Source organism: Blastomyces dermatitidis (assembly GCF_000003525.1).
Source record: "Blastomyces dermatitidis ER-3 genomic scaffold supercont1.3, whole genome shotgun sequence".
NCBI lineage: Eukaryota > Fungi > Ascomycota > Eurotiomycetes > Onygenales > Ajellomycetaceae > Blastomyces > Blastomyces dermatitidis.
In genome coordinates, this window is record NW_025544776.1 from 6,819,003 (window position 1) to 6,839,393 (window position 20,391).

At 46.3% G+C, this 20,391-nt stretch overlaps 5 protein-coding genes across 7 annotated transcripts; all 5 read right to left on the reverse strand.

Moving 5' to 3' along the window:
* The window catches only part of BDCG_03725 (INO80 chromatin remodeling complex), a gene marked incomplete at its 5' end in the record, with an annotated part of 4,730 nt that extends 4,715 nt beyond the window's left edge, over positions 1-15 (reverse strand).
* A 565-nt stretch (positions 16-580) lies between these two features.
* On the reverse strand, positions 581-5,670 carry BDCG_03726 (ATP-dependent RNA helicase DED1). The gene is made up of 3 exons (XM_045419378.1): positions 5,156-5,670; positions 4,783-5,035; positions 581-4,690 (listed from the first exon to the last, which is right to left on the reverse strand). The coding sequence occupies exons 2-3, from the start codon at positions 4,983-4,985 to the stop codon at positions 2,815-2,817; spliced, it is 2,079 nt and encodes a 692-aa protein (XP_045275701.1). The 5' UTR covers positions 4,986-5,035; positions 5,156-5,670; the 3' UTR covers positions 581-2,814.
* Positions 5,671-6,814: 1,144 nt separating this feature from the next.
* BDCG_03727 (isoflavone reductase) lies at positions 6,815-9,819 on the reverse strand. Of its 3 annotated transcripts, XM_045419381.1 has the most exons (6): positions 9,224-9,819; positions 9,012-9,154; positions 8,577-8,775; positions 8,481-8,497; positions 8,000-8,395; positions 6,815-7,842 (listed from the first exon to the last, which is right to left on the reverse strand). In XM_045419381.1, the coding sequence occupies exons 3-6, from the start codon at positions 8,610-8,612 to the stop codon at positions 7,368-7,370; spliced, it is 924 nt and encodes a 307-aa protein (XP_045280580.1). In that variant the 5' UTR covers positions 8,613-8,775; positions 9,012-9,154; positions 9,224-9,819; the 3' UTR covers positions 6,815-7,367. The 3 variants fall into 3 exon arrangements, with proteins under 3 accessions (XP_045280580.1, XP_045280579.1, XP_045280578.1); XM_045419380.1 differs by having other exon boundaries at positions 8,577-9,145; XM_045419379.1 differs by having other exon boundaries at positions 8,577-9,154.
* Positions 9,820-9,980: 161 nt separating this feature from the next.
* BDCG_03728 lies at positions 9,981-14,109 on the reverse strand. Of its 2 annotated transcripts, XM_045419383.1 has the most exons (4): positions 12,987-14,109; positions 12,245-12,902; positions 11,635-12,148; positions 9,981-11,552 (listed from the first exon to the last, which is right to left on the reverse strand). In XM_045419383.1, exons 2-4 carry the CDS (start codon positions 12,891-12,893, stop codon positions 10,613-10,615), a joined length of 2,103 nt encoding a protein of 700 aa, XP_045280582.1. In that variant the 5' UTR covers positions 12,894-12,902; positions 12,987-14,109; the 3' UTR covers positions 9,981-10,612. The 2 variants fall into 2 exon arrangements, with proteins under 2 accessions (XP_045280582.1, XP_045280581.1); XM_045419382.1 differs by having other exon boundaries at positions 12,245-14,109.
* Positions 14,110-16,977: 2,868 nt separating this feature from the next.
* BDCG_03729 (peptidyl-prolyl cis-trans isomerase B) lies at positions 16,978-20,375 on the reverse strand. The gene is made up of 8 exons (XM_045419384.1): positions 20,118-20,375; positions 19,983-20,060; positions 19,875-19,891; positions 19,707-19,810; positions 19,553-19,633; positions 19,410-19,473; positions 17,620-19,347; positions 16,978-17,449 (listed from the first exon to the last, which is right to left on the reverse strand). The coding sequence occupies exons 1-7, from the start codon at positions 20,223-20,225 to the stop codon at positions 19,170-19,172; spliced, it is 630 nt and encodes a 209-aa protein (XP_045275702.1). The 5' UTR covers positions 20,226-20,375; the 3' UTR covers positions 16,978-17,449; positions 17,620-19,169.
* Between the last annotated feature and the right edge of the window lie 16 nt (positions 20,376-20,391).

A 20,391-nucleotide genomic window follows, 5' to 3' on the forward strand; every position in this document is an offset into this window, starting at 1 on the left:
GATAAAAATAGAAGAAGGGTAAATAAGCCAATGATAGGCGTTGATATTGCAAGGGAGATTCCCGAAGACGTGAGGAGCACCATGGTCAACTGTATCTTAGGTCGAAAATGCGGCAAAACTGAGGGATACGGGGGGGGGGGGGGGGGTCTAGATAAGCAGGTGTAGGGTCATTGTAGATACGGCATGTAAGAGGTTTGGTCAAGGTGAGTGTGGTGAGATGAGGTTGGTGGAAGAATGAAGTTCGAAAAGTTGGTTGAAGTCAAAATGGGCGCCAGATCGACCAGCCTCATTCACAATAGTTAGTTAAATATAGTTACTCCGTACAGTAAACTTATTTACTGCAAGGCTCAGCTAAATAGCAACTGAAATTTACCTGTTCTTGAGAAACAGCGTATTCACCATGGCCTCACTCATTTACTCATATCATTTTCTGTTCTGTTCCCTTAATCATCTTCGCGCTTTGGCAGCTTTTCACGTCCACCGAGACGTAGTATGAGATCAAAACGCGTTAGTAAAAACTTCAACTAACTTCAGTTGCAGCTCCAGATCTACATAACTCCTTATTTAGGCGATGCTGCTAGTGGCAATGAGCTGTTTCAAAAGAGATTTGCAGGCTATTTTATATTTTACTTGCAGCTATTTAACTGCCAAAAGCGCTTCTCTCTACCATGACCACTCGATTGAAGAATCCCATCCCAGACAATCCTCCCTAGACGAGATGATGATAGTTACCCCTATCATGACCTCCATCTGTTTATCTGAAAGAAGATCCTCAAGGACAAACATGCGATGTTGTTCTCCGTGTCATCCGTCGTTGAGATTCGCAGAGGCTCATTTTTTGGCCGCCACGAACTCCAAAAACACACAGCACATCCATTCCCCTCTGGCGGGACCTGAAGCTCTTTTTTTGATATTCCTTCCTTCGATGTTTTGAGCGTACGCCATACGGCCACGTCGTTGGCTATATGGGTACCAAATCCAGGTCGACGGCGACCTATAGACTTGAGCCTCAAGATGCTCGATTTGAAGATGATGTAGTTACCCGTTCCAAGAAGTTCATGAACAAGACAGACGTGAGGACGGCCCTGGATATAAAAATGGCCGAGGAGTTTGCTTTTCATCCATCAGCAGTTCGGGCAGTCACAAAAGCATTCCAAAACAGCATATAACTGGTTACAATCAATCAAGTTGGCCTGGATATTTTGAAGCAAATTCAATCGCGCCTCCATAAGCCTATCATCATTAAAACACGTTGCTTTCGAACTTGTTACTCTCTTTTAAAAAAGCATATATGTTTTTTTATCAGGCTCCTGCAGTGCAGGTACATATAACTAGGTCCTACCTAAGTCTAAAAACCCAGCCGTTCTATCGGTTCCCTTTTTCTTTCACTTATACTTCCTTCCCCCGCCCTCTTTCGCCAGTGCTTTATCAAGAACAATAAAATGTAGAAGGGGAAATGTGCGTGAATACGAGCATGAGCGGCCAGATGATATTCATTTTGAAGAGGACAATGGAAAGGGAAAAAAAGAAAAAGAGAAATTTCGAGGGATATCATGGGTATCTGAGTATCTGATAAGAACGGGCAGGCTTTCCGTTTCGAATTTTTATATTTTGCTCTTCCTTTCACAGAAACAATGGAGGAAAAACGGACAAACAGAAGAGACAGAAGGTAGGGAATAAAACAAAAATCAAAATACGTTCAAACGCTGGTCTATGATGATGGATGATAATATGCTCCTGCATCTTGCACTTCTTTCTTTCTTCCTTTCTTTAATTCCCCACTCCCCTTTTTTAAGCCTTTCCCTTTCCTTTCTGTTCATGCATAGTGGCAACAAGACAAAAGAAACAGAGAAAGGGAAAAGTTATAAAAGAAATATTCCTGAAGCACGGGGAAAACGACGAACGATGAAGCCAATGAGAAGGAATGAAGAAAACAACGACAACAACCATGCCGTATAAACTGAGGAAGCAAGACGCAAGTTTTCGTTATCTTTTGCTGTTTAAAAGAAAAGGATAAGGAAAATATAACGCCCAAAACCGTAGACACACCCCTTGTTGGGCATCTTTTTTTTTCATGCAAAACGTTAGCCGCCCCGTTGGACCAGACAGACAGACATATACGCACAAACATGCACGCGAGAAAATAAGGCAGAAACGACGAACATAGTAAAGCGAAACTGCATCATAGAGCATATGGGAAACAATGACAAGGTCAAATAGAAAAGGACAAAGGAAGAGAAGACGATATTGGAAAATTACACACGAAAAAAAGTGGATCTTTGCTCAGTTTTAGGAAACAAGCTGCAAAATGAAAAAAAAAGGTCAAGGAATCTGGTGCACGCACTAGCAAGCACGAGGGAAAACGAGGAAAAACGAGGAAGGAAATATCAGATGTAAAAGAAAAAGTGGAAAAACGGAAAAACGAAACAAGGAAAATGAAAAGGAAAGAGAAGAAAAGAAAAAAGAAAAAAAGAGGAAATTCGTTGCAAGTCATGACCAAAGCCGATAAGGTAAATTCCTGAGGGTGGGTAACATCCATGGAATAAATGCCACCCGGGCAAAAATTAGGAGACGGTTTTGGTTGCGTTAACATCGCAACTTAGTCTATAAGCTCGAAGATGAAATGAGGAGGGAGTCAACCAAAACTCTCCTTTTTCGTTTTAACTGTAATGGGCCACAGCGTCGAAGACCAGAAACAAACATAAAATTGCTTTCTTTCTTTTTCTCTCCTTTCTTGCATATCTCCTTCCGTTTTTTTTTTTTCGAGGAGATCTTTGAATTTTGATATGGATTTTTGGAAATTGGAATAGAAATCTACCACCAGGAAGATGGACCAGTGGGGCCGGATGGGTTACCATAGCTGCCTCCACCATATCCACCACTGTAGCCGCCTCCGTAGCCACCGGCACCGGCACCGGCACCGGCACCGCCGTAGCCATAGGGCCCAGCACCGGAATCGCCGTATCCTCCATAGGCAGGGCGGCCGCCACCCATGCCTCCACCGAATCCACCGCCCGTGCGACGAATGTCCCGGGTTGTGCTTGATCCACCGCGACCACGGCCACCACGACCACCACCGCGACCACCACCGCTGGAGCCAAAGTAGCTACCTTGACGACCGAGCTTTTCCAAAAAGTCCGGCACTTCCTGATTGGCGTCCTTGAGCAGGTCGACCATGCTGCGGGCGATCTTGAAGTTCTTGCTGCGACTGAAGAAGGCAGTGGAGATACCGGTGTTACCAGCACGGCCGGTACGACCAATGCGATGAACGTAGTCGTCGATTTCGTTCGGGAGGTCGTAGTTGATAACGTGGGTGACGTTAGGGATATCAAGCCCACGGGCTGCGACAGCAGTGGCGACGAGGATGGGGCAGCGGCCTGTACGGAAAAGTTCAAGGGCACGCTCACGCTCTCGCTGGGTGCGGTCGCCGTGAATGGCAGTAGCTGGGAGACGGTGATCGAGCAAGAAGTCGGAGAGCATGTCTGCCTGACGCTTGGTCTCGACGAAGACGAGGGTCAGCCCCGTAGAGTCGGTGCAAAGGATGTCGAGCAGAGCAGAGTCCTTGTCCTTATCGGATTCGCACTCGACGACGCGCTGGGTGATGTTTTCAGAGGTGGAGCCGACACGCCCGACGGAAAGGAAGATGTGATCCTTCAAGAACTCCTCTGCCAACTTCTGGATATCCGGGGGGAAGGTGGCGGAAAACATGAGAGTTTGACGCATATGCTTATCAGGCATGTCGGAGCCTTGCACGATACGACGAATCTGGGGTTCGAAACCCATGTCCAACATACGGTCAGCCTCGTCCAATACCAAGTACTGGATGTGGGCCAGCGAAATACGACCGCGCTCCATCATATCGACGAGACGTCCCGGGGTGGCGACGAGTACATTGCAGCCCTGGTCAAGTTGGCGGAGTTGGTTTCCCATCTCAGCTCCTCCGTACACGACGCGGGGATGAAGGGCAGTACGGTAGCAGAATTTGCGAGCCTCGTCGTAGATTTGAGAAACAAGTTCACGAGTAGGTCCCAAGATCAGAGCAGTTGGGTACGCCTTTTGCTGACGGCCTAATCCTCTGGTAGCTTCGGCTTCGGGTCCACGTCTATGGAGACTCTGTGAAAGGATTGGGAAGAGGAAACCACCAGTCTTTCCGGAACCAGTTTGAGCGCACGCCATCAGATCCCGACCACCCATGACAATGGGAATGGAATATTTTTGGACAGGAGTGGGAACTGTGTAGCGGGCCAGCAGGATGTTGGACAGCAAATGTTCATGCAAGGGAGGATTGGTGAAAGCGGTAATGGATTCTGGAACGTCATGGCCACTAGCTTCGACAGGGATGTTGTCGTAGTTGGAAAAGTTGATACCTGTGTGTTGCTTAGTGGGATCGTCAGCCTCGCCAAAAAGTTCGCGTTCGAGACGCTTGTTCTCCGGGCCCTGAACGTGGTTTCCACCGTCGTCCCAGTATCCATGTCCGCCAGCTCCACGAACTCCTCCGCCTCTACCGCCATATGAGGATCCTCTGAACGAGCTGGCGCCTGGTTTACCGTAGTCATTTGCATTGAACTGGCGGGGAGGAGCATTGCCCCAGGTGGTATTGCCGTTCATGGCTGGGGGAGCTCCTGGAGGGCGATCACGGGGAGTGAAGTTTGGAGCATTTGCCCAGTTAGGACCAGCACCAGGATTGGGACTAAAACAATTAGCATATCGTTAGCAAAATACAGTTGTCAAGAGTTTCGAGCGGTTCGAAAGCCACGAATCTGAATAGACAAAGGCACTTACCCAGCGTTATTTGGAGCCCATGCACTCGCGTTCAAACCCGGACCACCTTGAGCGGGAGCACTTCCATCCAGTCCCATGGGAGGACGAGCGACGTTGCCGCGTAGATGGGGAGGGATATAAGCAGATCGGCCGGTGGGGTTGGGCCCAGGAGGATGTTGGGGATCATCGATCTTGAGAGAACCAATATTCAAGCCGTTTGCCATGTTTGCGGTTGCTGTGGGTTGAAACTTGATTTGGAAGTTGTTCTGGTTTTCTGAAGAAAAGAAGATATATATGTTCAAAGTCAGTGGCGATTTTGTCTCGGAGGGCGAATAACAAAAAATCCGGATTCTCAGAAGGAAAAAGAAAATCTCAACGGCAACACAACACGTACCAAGTGGATAAAATTAAGTCGTAGTAGTGGTAGTAGTAGTAGTAGCGGTAGGAATCACAGAACACGCCAGATCTCGACGTAATAAGAAACAAAAGCGTTTTATCAAAGGAAGGTCGAGATGAGCTTTTTGAGGTTTTTCTCCTCTGGGTATATTATCGAAAAGAGAGAATGGGAAAGAGACCGTCTTGTGTATGGGAATATGATTAATATATTTCTTTCTCTGGAAAGTCTCTCACACACTCAAATATAAGTGGCGTCCTGTGAGAAGAAGTTCGTAGACGATGGAAGTAAAAGAAATTAAGACCTGAACGAGATTTCGTAGTTCGTTACAAGGAAAACAATCTCTCAGATCTAAAAGTCTATTCGCGGCGGGGGGGTGATGTAAGTAGAAAAAAGAAGAGAAACAGGAAGAGAGAAAAGGGGGAAGATGGATAGGATAGAAGAAAGAGAAGAAAGGAGGAGAGATGTGGAGTTTGTGATGAAGTGAAGAAGAAGAAGAAGAAGAAGAAGACGGAAGTTCGAGTTGGAACGAATTTTTTTCGTGTTGGTTGAGCCGCAGCTGGCTGCATTCGGCCCTAAACCCAATCCAGAAGTTTCCCTTTTTTTGTTTTCGCCTCCGCCAAATAAACAAAAACTCAAAACATATCAGCGGCAAAGTCACTCTGCCATGTATTTTATATGGCCGAGTGACCTGTTTGTGGTTTTTCTTCTCCTTTTTCGCCATCTTTCGAGATTTCGCCGAAAAAGCAACACCTAGGTACTGTAAAAACCCTCTGATCAAAGGCCCAAGATTTGTTCTGACCCAGTAATTCAACTACGGGCTGTATCCGTACTTCTCACCAAACTTTTACGTCTGTCCTCGGGCCAGGGCACCTTATTTTACGTACTTTGAAATCTTGGACGCCACCTACCTTCGGGATCTCTAATAATAATATCCTCATAGGGCTGAAGCTTTGGATTTCCTACTCCGTACTCCGTACTGAAAGCCTATTTATTTCCTTCCTAATTTCCCCCCTCCTCGGTGGTGCATAATAGCATATCCCATAGCCACCACTATACAGCCATCAAGCCATGTACACATAAAAGATATCATGCAAAACCACCCGGCTATATACCTACCATTTCTGTTATCTTCGCCGTCGAGCTTCTATTTCGTCGTTGCCCTAGTTATTTGCCGTAGGGTATGGATTTCAAAAGGCATCAACGTCATATGTACGACATGTCACTTCCGCCACCTTCTCGTTTTTGGCTGCAATGTCTAATGTACGTATACGGTGCATAAAAAGTTAGGGAAAATTTGACATTGGCCTCCTTTTCCCGCTCCGCCTAGGCTACCAGCCTATAGGTTAGCTACGCATTTGCAATTTTGAAGCTTTTTCCCACCTCGAAGTATTTCGGCGTGAGATGAGGACATCAAGTAGAAAATACAAGATTAGATGTGGCGTCGGAAGTTAACGGGAATTTGCTGCAGGTTCCTATTTTCCGAGGTAGGTACCTAGGTAGACACGGAGCATGTTCCTCTTTGCAACTAGGTGCCCTGGGGAAGCAAAAATTTAAAGCTCAACCGTGAGGTTATATGAAAAAGGACTTAGGTTTTGAGGGGAATGGTTAATTTGGCGCCCTGTCAAAGGGGCTGTTACTAGCCCGGGGTTATTTGATGTCAAAAGTTGTAGATTAAAATACCCATACCCCCCACTTTCCCCGTTTGAAGCCTCCAGGTTGAGTTTTTGATAGGGGATACGATACTATGGCTCAAATACATAGGTACCTAGTAGGCCCCGGGCCGGAAAGTGTCAAGAAATGTATGAAAGCTTTAATGTCAACTTATGTTTATCTGATAGGGGGCATATAAATTGTATTCTCCATATCAAACTTCCATGTTGTGCGCACCCTTCGAAATGGAAAGAAGTATTTTTGGGTGCACGTGTAGAAAGCTGGCTGGTAAAAACCGCCCTGTACATTGATGAAAAGGGATTGGCTGGTAGAAATTTGGAGACGTGCTCGTACCGTGTACACATCAGGCGTAGATCGTCTGTGACAGTGGAAGGGGTCTGATGGATAGGCTGTATTTAACAAATAAAAAGAGCAAAACATATAATTAATCGAGAAAGGTAAAAGGGAGAGGATAAGAGGCATAAAATATGGTTCCAAATCATCGTAGTCATATACCAAACTTCCATTAACATCCCTTCCCTCAACTTACTATATCCCCTCATTGTTCCCCCTGAACTTCCGCAACAACCGCATCAACAACCCTCTGCAACCCCCACCCTTCGACCTCGACTAACCCATTCGAAACAATCCCCCTCTCATCGAAATCACCCCCAGACTCTACATCCAGGATATTCCGCACAATCATATGCGAGACCCCGCTGAAATCGCCCTTTGCAGCCTTCAACTTGCCTTCCTCGACCAGTTCGTCCAAGTCGGCGTGGTTGAGTGGCCATGGGGAACCTGTGGCGGCCTCGAGGGCGTTGAGTAGCTCCGCGAAGGTCACGGTGGCGTCGCGGATGGCGAGGAGTTGGTTCGCTGTTTTGGGGGAGATGGCGGGGGAGAGGGCCTGGGCGACCGCGTCCGCGACGAGGGTGAGGCGTGCGGTTGAGAAACGGACGTTTTTGTATCTTTCGTCCCAGAACGTTGTGGTCTTGTTGGCAATGTCGAAGCCGAGGAAGTCGACTCTAAGGGTTCTGTGGATGTGCAGATAAGTTGTGAGGAATTAGAGAGGAGATATAGAGAGAGAGAGAGAGAGAGAGAGAGAAGTAGTAAGAGGGCACACGAAATCCCGTTGCCAGAGTGAGAGGAGTAAGTCTCTTGGTATGGGTTTTCTGCATTGATGGCACTCACTCATCCAAAAGAGGCCCTGAAAGGAAAACAGTCCACTCAATCTTGTGCTGCCTTTCCTCTAGATATTTAAAGACTTGATTCTTCATCGGAAAAAAGGGCACGCGCAAATGTGAGTGCTTGATCCGCGTATCACTGCCATAATCGCTGGGAACGAATCTCTTCACCCCTGCCTCGATCGCGGCGTCAATTAACTTGATTTGCTCGAGCACGGCAGCAGCTCCGATGGCAGATACCACAACATCCTGACCCTTTAGGGATTTGACTAAGGAGTCATGCGTGTAATCGCTTTTGATGCTTGTGACACCCACTGGTGGGATGTAGCTGGATCCCTCCCGGGAAAGAGTTGAGACGGCATACCCATGAGCGGAGTTCAGTAGAGCGGATACAATGGTGGCCCTATATCCACACGGTAAGCGTTGGTCAGGGGGGATATATATGGGATTGATTTTGATGTGTCGTCATAAGGTAGGCTTAGACATACCCTACTCTCCCACTTGCCTATTAGCCAGCCATCTGTCAGTTATATATTCGTCCATGATATACGATTGTATGCTGTGGCTGGATATAAGATACACACCGAGACAACAATGACATTCTTGAGAGTCGGAGACATTGTAGAGTTGGAATTGAAGCGATGATATAGTCAAAAGTAAAATTAAAGTAAATCAATCGGTCAATATCACTTTTCCGAGATGATGAGCTCTATCTTGTATCGAACCTATTTTCTAATACTCCACGACTTCAACAAAGTGAGTTCAACGGAGGTGGAATGAGGGCTATTTGTAGTCGAATGCATTATTTTCATCAGATGCCATCACATGCTGGATAGAATAATGAATGTAAGATGCGTCATCTAGATTCATCTTGTACTTCAACGGCGTCATCTCTCGGAAAACTGTGGTGTTCTTTTGGGCTTTGGGAACACTTCCAGTTCACGACTCCGAGGATACTAGGCGGATGGTATGGTGGTGATGTCAAGGGCAGCACGTCATCCGCACAAGAGCAAGCTTACAAATTGCAAAGATTGATAATCCGGGATCTCACTGCAGAATGCGGTCTGTTGTTTTCTAGGGTCAGAGACCGAGCAGAGCCTGGCAGGCTGAACCTTCTTAAGATGCGCCCAAGTCGTCAAAATATGGTATGTATCTGCGCGCGCTTGGCACAAAGTTAGTTGGAACTAAACGGAGTTAAGGGAAGCCCTGGGTTCAAATACGGGCGTAGTACTTCGTAGCGCGGCAAGGGAAACGGATTTAAGCTATGTTGGCAGGCATGCTCATGGATATGGACCCCTGTAAAACCGAGCTTGCACAGGTGTTTTGATAATAGGCTTCGTGACGAGGAATGGAACTGCGCATTATTGTTGTTTTGAGCGTTTTGTCACTCGCCTGAATCTGGGGAGGAGGACGTTATTGTGACATGATGACAAAATTCTGCCCCTTTGACAGCTTGATATGACCCCCACGGCTAGGGATTAACTCTCCAGCCAGAGCATCGTGAGAACGCTTGGGCGCTCGAGATTATCAGTCACTCAGATTTTCCTCGTTACATGTCAGAACCAAAGGCAAGCAAGTTTATCTCACACTTCGGCCGTATTTCGCTTTCTTTCAATGCCGAGGCTATTATCTGTTTCTTAGAAACAATTGCAAGAATATATAGATTCGCTCGTAATCGGCCTCGCTGTCCCGCCCAACCGTTATACATATATGGGAAGAGTCGAATGTGCCTGTGCCTGTGCCTTTGCTATGGTGACGCCGTAGTTAGTTTGCAGCAGCTGTTATTGCGTTCTTGATATCCTGCATTTGCGCGTTGATCATCCCGCTGCCATCAAGGATCTCGGATAGAGATCTTTTTACTAACTATCCCAGCTGTTAACTAGATGTTATTTATTGGCTTACTCTAGCGCGTTTGCCGATATCAATCACGTGGCAAATTTTCGTTAAATCCTCGCAGGAGGATTTTTTTCACATGAGGACTAGCTTATGGCATTGATTGATTCTTTTTATCTCTTATGTACTTAATTCATAACTCTCTATTGGAGAAAAAATCGGGGCGTAGCTGAAAATGTCAATCCTTTCTATTAATGATCACAAGATGTCAGAAGTGCCATTGGATAGAACGTCATTCTCTCCAGAGATGGATAACTACATTTATAAGGGAAAGGGCAATTGTCCAAGGAATATACGGGGGGAACATGAGAGGCGAGATGTAGAATGGGAAGAGATGCTGGAGGAGGAAGAGGGGGAAAAAAAAGAAAAAAAAAAGACAGGAAGAAAGAAAGAAAAGAAGGGGCAAGAAACCCGGAAAATATTTAAACACTTATTATTCAACAACTGCAAAATCAGAAATCCCTTTTCCCTATTCAATGTCCATTACAAGTAATCTTCGCTAAAAAGTAAAACGGGCAGGAGGGAAGTAGAGGCCCGGTATGAAAAAAAAAAAAGGAAAAAATCGTGGTCTGGTCGGTTCAAGAATCGAGGCATTCATCATAAACCACTTTCAAGGCTCTACTCTACAAACCCACATTGCTGCCTGCTTATGCTAAACCACCCAATCCATCCCACCAACTAGCATCCCATTCCCATTCACGCGCTGACTCTGGCTCCCAACCTCGCCTTAACTCCCCACACCCACCTCATTCCATATCGCCAACCCACCTACATCACACACGCAATCCATCCACAGAACCTTTTCCATCGCCCCCTTTAGTTGCTCCCAACTCCCCACGCCAACAACCCTAATCACATCCCTGCTCCGCTCCACGAACCAGTCTTCACTCGGCGTATTCCGCGCTGCCATCGTGCCTAGCACTATCACCCAGAGCAACATCTCCGTCGCGCTACTCCAGCAATGATCGGTGATTCGGGGATTGGCAGGGGTGGGGGTGATGTTCTCGATCTCCGCGGCTATGAGCGCTGCTTTCATCATCCGGGATAGGCGCACGAATGGTCGGTTGGCAGCTGGTAGGGGGAAGACTACGAGCATGCTGTATATCATCGCTGCGAGGCGGATGGGCTCGTAGATTTTATAGTTGTAGGCTTGCAGCAGTAGTTGCTGTGGATGTTGTTGTTGTTGTTGATGTGGTTGTTGTTGTTGCTGGAGGATTACTGGGGTAGGATTGCTGGGCTCAGAATCTTCTGTGTACTCGTTAATTTCATGTATGGGCCGTAGACTCAAGAGCTCGTATTGGACCCAGTTGCGTCTATCGGCGATCACGGGGAGCTCGAGATAGGGGAGGAGACCCTGGCTATGTAGGTTTACAACAGCGCTGTAGTTTTGCATATTGCGCAGGACGGTTGTTAGGGGGGTTGGGAGGTTAGATTGTGTGAATATGTCGCTGGTGTTGATTGCCTCAATATTGTTACTACCATTGTCGCCGAGGCAGGGGGTGGGCTGGATATTCGAGACCAGATTTATCATATTAATTGGCATAGGACACGTATTTGAGGAGAGGTTTGGCCACATCGGCGGTTTACCGGTGGCACTATCTTTGAAGATTGGGACGAAAGGGAGCCGGGGTTTCGAAAGGTATTTGGTTGAGAGCATTATGGCAGATCTATGGAATGGTGAGATTCGTGAGACTCAATACAAGTAGAGCGGAACATGGAATGAAAACCGGAAAAGGAAGAAGGATTTACGTTGAAAGAGTTTCTGCCAGCCCGGGCAGCTTGAGTTGATCTAGGCCACCTCTTGTGTGGAGCAATGCAAAAAGCCCCTTGACGTGCTGGTCATTTAGTGATAGGCCGCCATATACATCGAGCCATTGGAGATTGCGCAAGGGCGCCTTTGGAGCGGGGTCAGTGTCAGATATCCACTTGGAGTAATCGATCTTATTAAAAGCCATGCACAGTACTGCTAGGATAACTTCGTCAGTGCATGTTTGCTGCGGGTCGAGCATCATTTTATTCAACTGTTTGATGGTCTCTGTCTCGCAGACGATCTGTTCTAACTTCTCCTCGCGCGTTTGAGGGGCGATGGAAACACTCTCTAGCCGTTTGCGCGTTTGTAAGTGGCCCGCAGCTCCGTATAAAAATGCAGTGAATAGGGCAGGGTGGCTCATTGCTCGGTGAAGCCAGCTTTGCGCGACGTCTTCTCGGCTCCATTTTTGGTTTTTAGCACCCAGTACGAGACCAGGCCAAAGATCAAAGGCGGCTAGATTTGTCACTTTGTCAGGTACAGATTCATGAGGAGATACCGCAATTGTAGGTTGCTCCAAAAATGGGGAGAAAAGGTGGGATATGGCCTCACCGTATCGCATCAACTTGCTAATTGCAGAGCTCCCAAGCATGGAAGGGAAAAGATTTCCCGGCTCCCCGATAAATGTCATCAGCTGGTTAAATGGACCCGCTATCGTATTACTTTCATGTTCGTATATATCTGCTGCCGATATCATACCCGATTGAGCCGATTGGGCGTCCCGAGCAAGCTGAGTGACATCTCCATTGTTGCCAACATCCTCGTCTACGCGCGGGGTCTCCGTAGAGCGTGACATATCTTCATCATCGGGCGGAGATATGTTGGGTTCGTCGGACGGAGAGAGTACTGGTACAGGCTCCTCGCCACCAGGGGTCTCTGGTGATAGCGGCCATGGCCTTTTCTTCGCAGTACCATACGAGTCGGGTGAAGATATTAGGGGTTCTTTTAATGAGTGAGCGGATTCGACCGCACTAGAATTGGGGTTGCTGCCATCTGTACGACCTGCGCGATGCTGACGCCAGATATATTTGCTAGCGTGCGAGCGGATTACGGATCGGTTTTCTGATTTTTGGAGCTCAGATGATGGATTGACATTGACGAAGTGGAATATCCCATGAGCCTTCGCATCGCTATCTGCTCTTATTGAAGCTGTGGCGGCACGACGCTCCGTCAGTCGAGTCCTTCGGGCTCTGGGAGGCATAGTTGGCAGCTATGGGAGTTGAAGTTACTTCTCTGCTCTTATTCTCCGTCTTCCAGAATCACGAAAGGGAAAGTGAACAAAATCCTGCCTCACCGGCGTTCAAGCAAAGTTTAGAACACTTATGTCACAGCCATAGACCGCCCTGTCCCAACAACTTACCTCGTCCGAGAAGTGGACATGAGGCTTTGCCGAAGCCACAAATGTATGAAGAACCGTTTTCTCGATTCCGTTCTCGTTGGTTAGGATCCGTGGCTGTAAGTTTCGCGAAAGAAGGGGGAATTGAGAGCATAAAAGAGAAGGCGATGCGCAGGATTCGACGTCGTTGGTTGGATGCAGATATTGTTCTCCAAATCCTACAACCTTTTGCGCATAGGCCTTGAACAATGCGTGATGTTTCGTTGGCTATTCGGACGGTTGAGTTTGAGTTCAAAAAAGTGCCAAACGGCAGTCAGTGGTTATCAACGCCCTGACGATAATCGTCACCGTTAATGTCAATGGTGGCCCTATTAAAAGCAAGTTATTTATGGTAAATTTGGAGCTAGCTGCTTTTACCAAGCTCATCAAAGCGGAAGAAAGGCTGGCTGTTCAGAAATGGGGTTGCTGAGGGTGATATCAAGAGGAAAGCTCCAGTAGGTAGCAGTACTTCCTCCTCCGAGTCAGGGAGAATAAGCGCAACTAGTGATATAGTAGGGAACAGTACGTGAGAAATTCTCAACGGATTTGATGAATGAATGATGAACTACAGAGTAATCCGTAGACAGTTCGCAGAACAAGGGAGCAAGAAGAAGGAAGCCAGTGTTAGTCAGGCAAAAAATGGAATTGAAATCGGGATATTCCTTGGGGACAACAAATCTGTGTACCACTCGGCGCCTCTGCCGTTTTCTTTTCTTTTCTTTCCTTTGCGTAACTAACAAAGACCCTTAAAAGAACTGGACGCTGTGGACAAGGCGCAGAAGTCCAGAGAGGCAGCGGCCGAACGAGCGCCTCCTGGCTTTTCGATGATCAGTCGGCTCAGACAACCAGTGTGTTACTACAATTAATAATAATGGCTTCGCCTGCAGCAGTACGTCAAAACCATCAGAAGAGGTTTCTCTCGGATAGCGGTCAAATGAATGCACAGTCCTGCCAGCGACCAGACGGGGCTTAATAAGTGACAGAGAGTTTTAGTAAAAACGTATGGTGGCTGAGAAACGGGTTGGGTGTGGTCTCAACCTTGCGAATTCCAATAAATATTTTACTGCGTAGTCAACAAAGCCAATTTAGAGCAAGGATCCTTGACTGGAATTCCTTTGTTTGCCATGAGGGCGGCGGGGGACTCGCCGAACGCAGCGAACAATGAAGCATCGCATTGCGGTGTGATATACGCAGTAGCTCTCCTATTGACAGGCTACGGAGTACTCCGTAATTATTAATATTAATGTACTGCACGTAGTATCTTTTACTAATTAAAGATAAGAAACGGAAGGGGTTGGAAGATGGAAGCAATGCACAGATATATGTATCTCTGCTATTGAAATGCTTTCGACAGACATGCTCTGTATAAGTTAGTTATGCACCCCCAAGGGCGGAATACCCAGAGCCCTCTTCTATATACGCAGCGTACAGCGTATATACTCTTTTCAGCATACGGAGTATACACAGAACTAATGTATATGCACCTCTCTCTGTGTATAATCCTGTCTTTTATAAGTTATCCTTCATTCTTATCTCGTTTGGCTGGGCTTCGAGTTAGATCAACTGCTGGAAGTCTGAGAAAGCCATTCTTTCGTCTGAATGGTCTGCAAGAGAAAAGCTACCGGGCAAACGCTAACACTAGTAACTAGTTAACTATAACTAACGAAGCCACTCACCTTGGCTTCTGGATAGCGATGGATTGTAGATTACGGGGGCTTCCGAGCTCCTCCAACGCTGGGGATGTTTCCAGTTCATTATTGCGTCGTTCTCCTGGCGTCCCCTGGGCTGTTGATTAATATTATTAGAGAAAAGCTGGGCATCATGAGGAGTTATCATATGCACTATTCATGAAAAGAACGGGATCTCTACACACACACAGTCCGCTTACCTAGATATACTCCAGGAATAGTTCGGCTCTATGATAAATGCAAAAGGAATGAGGCGTGGCGCGGTAATCCACAAGTATTCAGTGCTATTACTGCGCAGTCTGTCTGTACGGAGCACACAGCCTCCAGATCTTCTGATATTGATGTAAATAAATTTAAGGAGTAATGTAGTTACGGAGGATGTGCACTTAATAGCACTCCACGAAGCCGCATGCCTTCAGCTTACTGTACTACAAAAGTGATGGACCCAGCTGCAGGTATGGAATCAGTAGCGATGATGATGATGATGATGTATGGGTTTAAATAAGTCTGCGCAGGCATAATCAATCATTGTTAACTTCTCGTCTTCTTCTCACAAGTACTCCATATTCCCCGTCTTTATATCAAATTTAATTAGAATGTTAAGAATGCAACTGGGTCCCCACCCCCCCCCCAAAAAAAAAAAAAAAAAAAAAAAAAAAAAAAAAAACCCATATCAGGTTAAATTTTAAGCTTGCCGTTTAACTAGCCGACGGCTGTTAATGAAGCTTTAAATCCACCTCCAACTACTCCGTACTATCAATTACGGACTCAACAATTCTGTAAAGAAATAAATATCTCCACCGGTTGCTTTGTTGTGCTAAATGTATCCTATACTGTGCATTTTTGCTTCTCAAATAATGTATCAATAAGACACCACTGTTGATTCTCTCCGTTTCATTTAGGGGAAATAAATGCCTTCGTGCTGTACATTACATGGAACTACAGCGTATGGGGTGCACGTTCAGGGAGCTACCATCGTGAAGAAAATATGCAAAAGGTTATTTCATTGTATATTTCACTATCCTTTAATCGCAGGAATGAGCTGGAATAGTTAAAAAGAAAAAGGAATGAAAATCCACAAAAAAAAAAAAAAAAAAAAAAAAAAAAAAAAAAAAAAAAAAAAAACGAAGCAGTTCTCTTCTCATTTATACCCATTCCATTCGATTCTCTTTTACCCCTGAGCTGGAGCAGATCACCAACCACGATTTCAAAAGAGGCCATACTTGCAGCGGGCCGTATGTCGTCAGATATGCAATCTTCCGTGTAATTACCTGAATGAGAGTGTTATACTGACTAACTACAGCCAATTGCACGATATTCTTCCTTTTGCCAGTTCATTCCCGCCTCCTCGTCTTTCTGCTCCTGTCTTTCTTTCTCTTCTCCATCTTTGCGCTACGAACGACCAAAAAGGGAAATAAAAGTATCCCCGACTACGTCTTCTACGTCTTTGTTACGTTGTTCCCTAATAATGTACCACTGCACGTACAAGACATGTACGGTACGTCAACTTTATGCACAACTGTGGAATTGATGGGAACCAGGGCGAGGGGAAGCGCATATTCAATACCCGTGGCAACGAGGCGACTTGCATTGGGACGAGTTGCCTTGCATTTTTATTTTTCCCTTGCCTCCTTCTCTGTGAGATCCACGCTTGCGCCAGCCGTAGCAGAGTTAAGCAATTCGAGTCTCCTCCAGGGTGCAATGGCTCTGTTGGACAGTGTTGTGTGTTGTGTCTTATATGTGTGAGTGAGTCGAAAAATGCAACAAAAAGGCATGGGCCCGTTAAGGTCGAGCGGGTGGCTGCGTTTGTTCATTTGCGAAACAAACCCTTTTTCTCCAGCAAAATCTGTGACTCCTGTCCTGCTACTTGGATTAACGATGAAGAAAATACCTATTGCAATTGAAATGTCATGGAGGAAAAGAAGGAGACGAACCTGATCATGTCCCGGCGTGGCATCGCATCGGCATGCATATGGCATAGAGACCAAGCACAAGACAACCATGGGTAGGGTCACCTTTTAAGCAGGCAGTTATTCACAATTTGGAGCCCCAAAAACCGGGTGAGATTGGCATCTAACCCTCTTGTTTTTCTCTTTACCTTTGGTTCCTGACTTATGCTTGAAATTGAAACTCTGTGTTAGGGGAATTTTTGTGAGTAGCCGGGGACGAAGTAGAAGCTGCTGTACTCTGTATAGTACATGTACATATATGGATGTATAGCACGAGGCTCTAGAACCTTTATTCATTTATTTATTTTATTTGCTCACCCCTTTGGCATTTATGTATTCCGTACGGTAACGTACCTTAGAAGATACACAGGCGACAGTATGTAGATAGGCCGAGTTTGGTATGCGATGCATGGAGCAATAATGAGCTGCGCATAGGCTCTTGCGTCATATGGTTCTCCAGTGGAACTCATATTTTCAAAATATATGGTTTTTTTTTCTTTTTTTCTCCCCCATTCATATGAGAATGCAATAAGTGTCATTTTGGGTAGGCTTCATAGTGGCCTTATATACATACGAGAGAGCATTATGCATTATTCGAACTAAGGTCCAAATTTCCCTTCAGAGCCTGTAAAAAAAATTATGTCCAGCGTCCTCTATAGCTTTGCCGCCACGACATTCTCTGGTGACACGTATATGTCAAAAGATGGATGGTATTCGCCGCGAACGTACATGTCCATCCCTATATCTATTATAGGTAGTTAGCAAGCAATGACACAAACAATACGGTTTATGTCGGAGAATTAAACAGGCTGGATATATAATGCGCCTCAGAAAAGCCCGAATATAGGGCTGCTTGGAAGGGGGGCTGATTTGAACCAAGCCGTCGGTGCTCCACGGATTAATAGTATTCCATACCTCTTGGATGCTGCCGGGTCCCGTCACTTGTACAGCCAGTCAGTTCCTGTCAACTATTAATGCGAAAGGTTTCTGGGGCCTTTGCTCCTTTTGTCAGCCGAGGTATTTGTCTAGGTGGGCTGTCCCCTTGGCTTGAATGTGATGTTATTGTCTGATCTCCCAACCCAGCGGCCTATGTCGTTTTCAGAGGGAGTTGGATGGTGTTAGATTTGCGGTAAGAGTATTCCATCTTCTGGATGGAGAGCACGGGAATATGGGATCACGATGCGGTGGGCATAGAGATAAAAAATATATATATTTGTTCACAGAATGTTTTTGAATATATTCCAATAGACATCCTCTCTTCTCAAATCGAGGCCCTAGCCCTACCACACCTGTGAGATTCGATAATTGGATGAGGATGTTCTGCGAGCAGGCGAATCACGGCCCTCTCATCTTTCAGGAGGCCAGAGTGAAATAGATTGCCAGAGGCATAATCCCACAAGACGGGTGGAGTAGCACTACTTGACTACTTGGAGGAGGCTCCTATATCCTGCACGCCTTCAACACCATGGGATCGTTGAACACAATCCAGGGACTTGTTCGCAGGAATTTACCCCTTAAAGGCCTCAGCATTCCTCGCACCGTCCGGCAGTGGACTTCTTCGAAAAGTGAAATATAAATGTAACTTCCTGAACACGAGAAACCACAGCCCAAATTACTAAAGAAAGGAAAAATAACATTTTAATCATCAGTTAAATTAACACAGGCCGGAGCCTCGAGAAGGTAATTTGATTTGGACTGATTGCAAGCCTCACGCTAGGAGCGTCTCATCTTTGTAGGCTGTTGTCAGTGAGTGGGACAGGATTGGGGGCGCCGGCGATAGACAAAATCATGGCAAGCAACATCCGACATTGGGTAGAGGCGCGAAGGTTATGATGCATTCTGTAGGGATCTGGGAAGCTAGGACTCCAAGGGGGGAATAATATTTGGGCAACCTGCTCAGTCTACCGGAGGATATTATGCTGTGAGCTCGAAGAAAGAGATTCATAAACAAATCTCACTGCCTCGAGATAAAGGGGCCTCCTTCGACCTGACAGCCAGTTAGAAACACAACTCAAACTTGCTGCCACCCTTCAATATTTCGGCTACATTTCCCCATCATTCGATCGAAATACACCGCTTACGCTTGATACTGGTGAAGTGAGCGGGGCTCAACGGGTTGCAAAGTGAATGTGAGGCGAGGCCTCTTCGAAACATTCATCCTCCGTTTTCTCCGTCGAAACACCCCTCCAAAGATGTCCTCTCAGCCATTAGGTTTGTTTTCTCAGGTTCTCGATGAATTGTGGAATGGGTCCACGACGGCCTTGATAGACGAGTTGGGAAAAAGAACCAGAGCATCAGCGAATGCATATATAGAAACTAACAGTAACTAACATGATATCTGCTTGCGCTGGAACAGCGATACATAGCACACAACGACAAAGCAGGGAGAGACATTGTATTTCGGGGCATTTAGACGTCTTTTTTTATTTTTTTGAATTTCTCGTTTGTCAAACAGATCATAAGGTTTAGACCTCATCATGTCCAGTACCTTGCTCTTTGGGCATGTCTAATTCGCCGCTCTTGACGATCTTCACGGCCTCGTTGGGTCGATCACCAGGCGCCTTGTCAACATTTTGGATCTTGTCAACGATATCGTAGCCCTCGAGAACCTCGCCGAAAACGACGTGGCGGCCATCGAGCCAGCTGCGGCGTAGGAATGTAAGTATATGTACCTGATTCATGGGATTTATCGGGGAGACAAATACCTAGTGATTGCGGTTGTGATGAAGAATTGAGAACCGTTGGTGTCCTTTCCGGCATTAGCCATACCTAAAAGCATATACGTTAATCGATAATGTACACGAAAGACTTCTCGTTCCGGGTCATGGCGTGGGGTAGTTTGACGTACTCAGAAGACCCTTCTTGGTGTGTCGCAGCTTGAAGTTCTCATCAGCGAATTTCTCGCCGTAGATGGACTGGCCGCCGGTGCCTTTTTGCCAATTATTAGTATGGATACACAAACTCCAATGTTCACTATTTCTAGAGAAGTCATCTCTACTCACCATCACCCTTTGTGAAATCACCACCCTGGATCATGAAGTCCTTGATAACTCGGTGGAAAGTAGAGCCCTCATAACCGAATCCCTTCTCACCGGTGGCCAACGCGCTGCAGGGTACGGTTAGCTTTATTGGAGTTTCAGTATTGACAGTAAGGTGTATATGTTCCCTACCGGAAATTTTCTACGGTCTATCATACATCAAATTTAGATGTTAGTGAAGCCCATGGTTGTATCTATCAAGACAAGAAGTACAAAAACAAGGGGTTATGTTCTGCTTACCTTCGGGACTGTTTTCCCATAAAGTCCTATTACAATGCGCCCAATAGGCTTATCTCCATGTTGGATATCGAAATAAACCTATATTCAAGCAATTAGGACCTCCTCAACCGCAGAAGGAGTACATCGTAAACACACCTTATTGGTTATCTTGGGGCCTTTGGCTTCTACACTCTTCCCCAGGAAGAGAAAGATGCCCACCAAGACTAGGGACGCAAGAACGAAAATCCGCTTCAAGGACGCCATGGCTGCAGGTATACAGGCACAGCTGTATAACAAAATAGGTTTTAGAGGGCAAAGCCTGGTGTGGATGGGAGAATCAGCTCGAGGCCAGCTTGCATCTCTGTAGTAGCTTGGCCGAGAGGGCGCCTAGCGGAGTAACATTGTTCCGTGCATCAAGTTAATGTCCCAT

Bases quoted from the DNA above. Each gene is read 5' to 3' on its own strand.
- BDCG_03726 (XM_045419378.1), bottom strand. From the start codon at position 4,985: ATGGCAAACGGCTTGAATATTGGTTCTCTCAAGATCGATGATCCCCAA. The intron at 4,691-4,782 runs GTAAGTGCCTTT...TAATTGTTTTAG, and splicing joins TGGGCTCCAAATAACGCTGG to TCCCAATCCTGGTGCTGGTC.
- BDCG_03727 (XM_045419380.1), bottom strand. From the start codon at position 8,612: ATGTCTCCGACTCTCAAGAATGTCATTGTTGTCTCG. The intron at 7,843-7,999 runs GTGAGTGCCATC...GCACATCCACAG, and splicing joins TCAGGGCCTCTTTTGGATGA to AACCCTTAGAGTCGACTTCC.
- BDCG_03728 (XM_045419383.1), bottom strand. From the start codon at position 12,893: ATGCCTCCCAGAGCCCGAAGGACTCGACTGACGGAGCGTCGTGCCGCC. The intron at 12,149-12,244 runs GTGAGGCCATAT...TGACAAATCTAG, and splicing joins TAGCAAGTTGATGCGATACG to CCGCCTTTGATCTTTGGCCT. The intron at 11,553-11,634 runs GTAAATCCTTCT...ACCATTCCATAG, and splicing joins CTGGCAGAAACTCTTTCAAC to ATCTGCCATAATGCTCTCAA.
- BDCG_03729 (XM_045419384.1), bottom strand. From the start codon at position 20,225: ATGGCGTCCTTGAAGCGGATTTTCGTTCTTGCGTCCCTAGTCTTGGTG. The intron at 19,474-19,552 runs GTACGTCAAACT...ATATGCTTTTAG, and splicing joins CACCAAGAAGGGTCTTCTGA to GTATGGCTAATGCCGGAAAG. The intron at 19,348-19,409 runs GTATTTGTCTCC...CCTACGCCGCAG, and splicing joins ATCACAACCGCAATCACTAG to CTGGCTCGATGGCCGCCACG.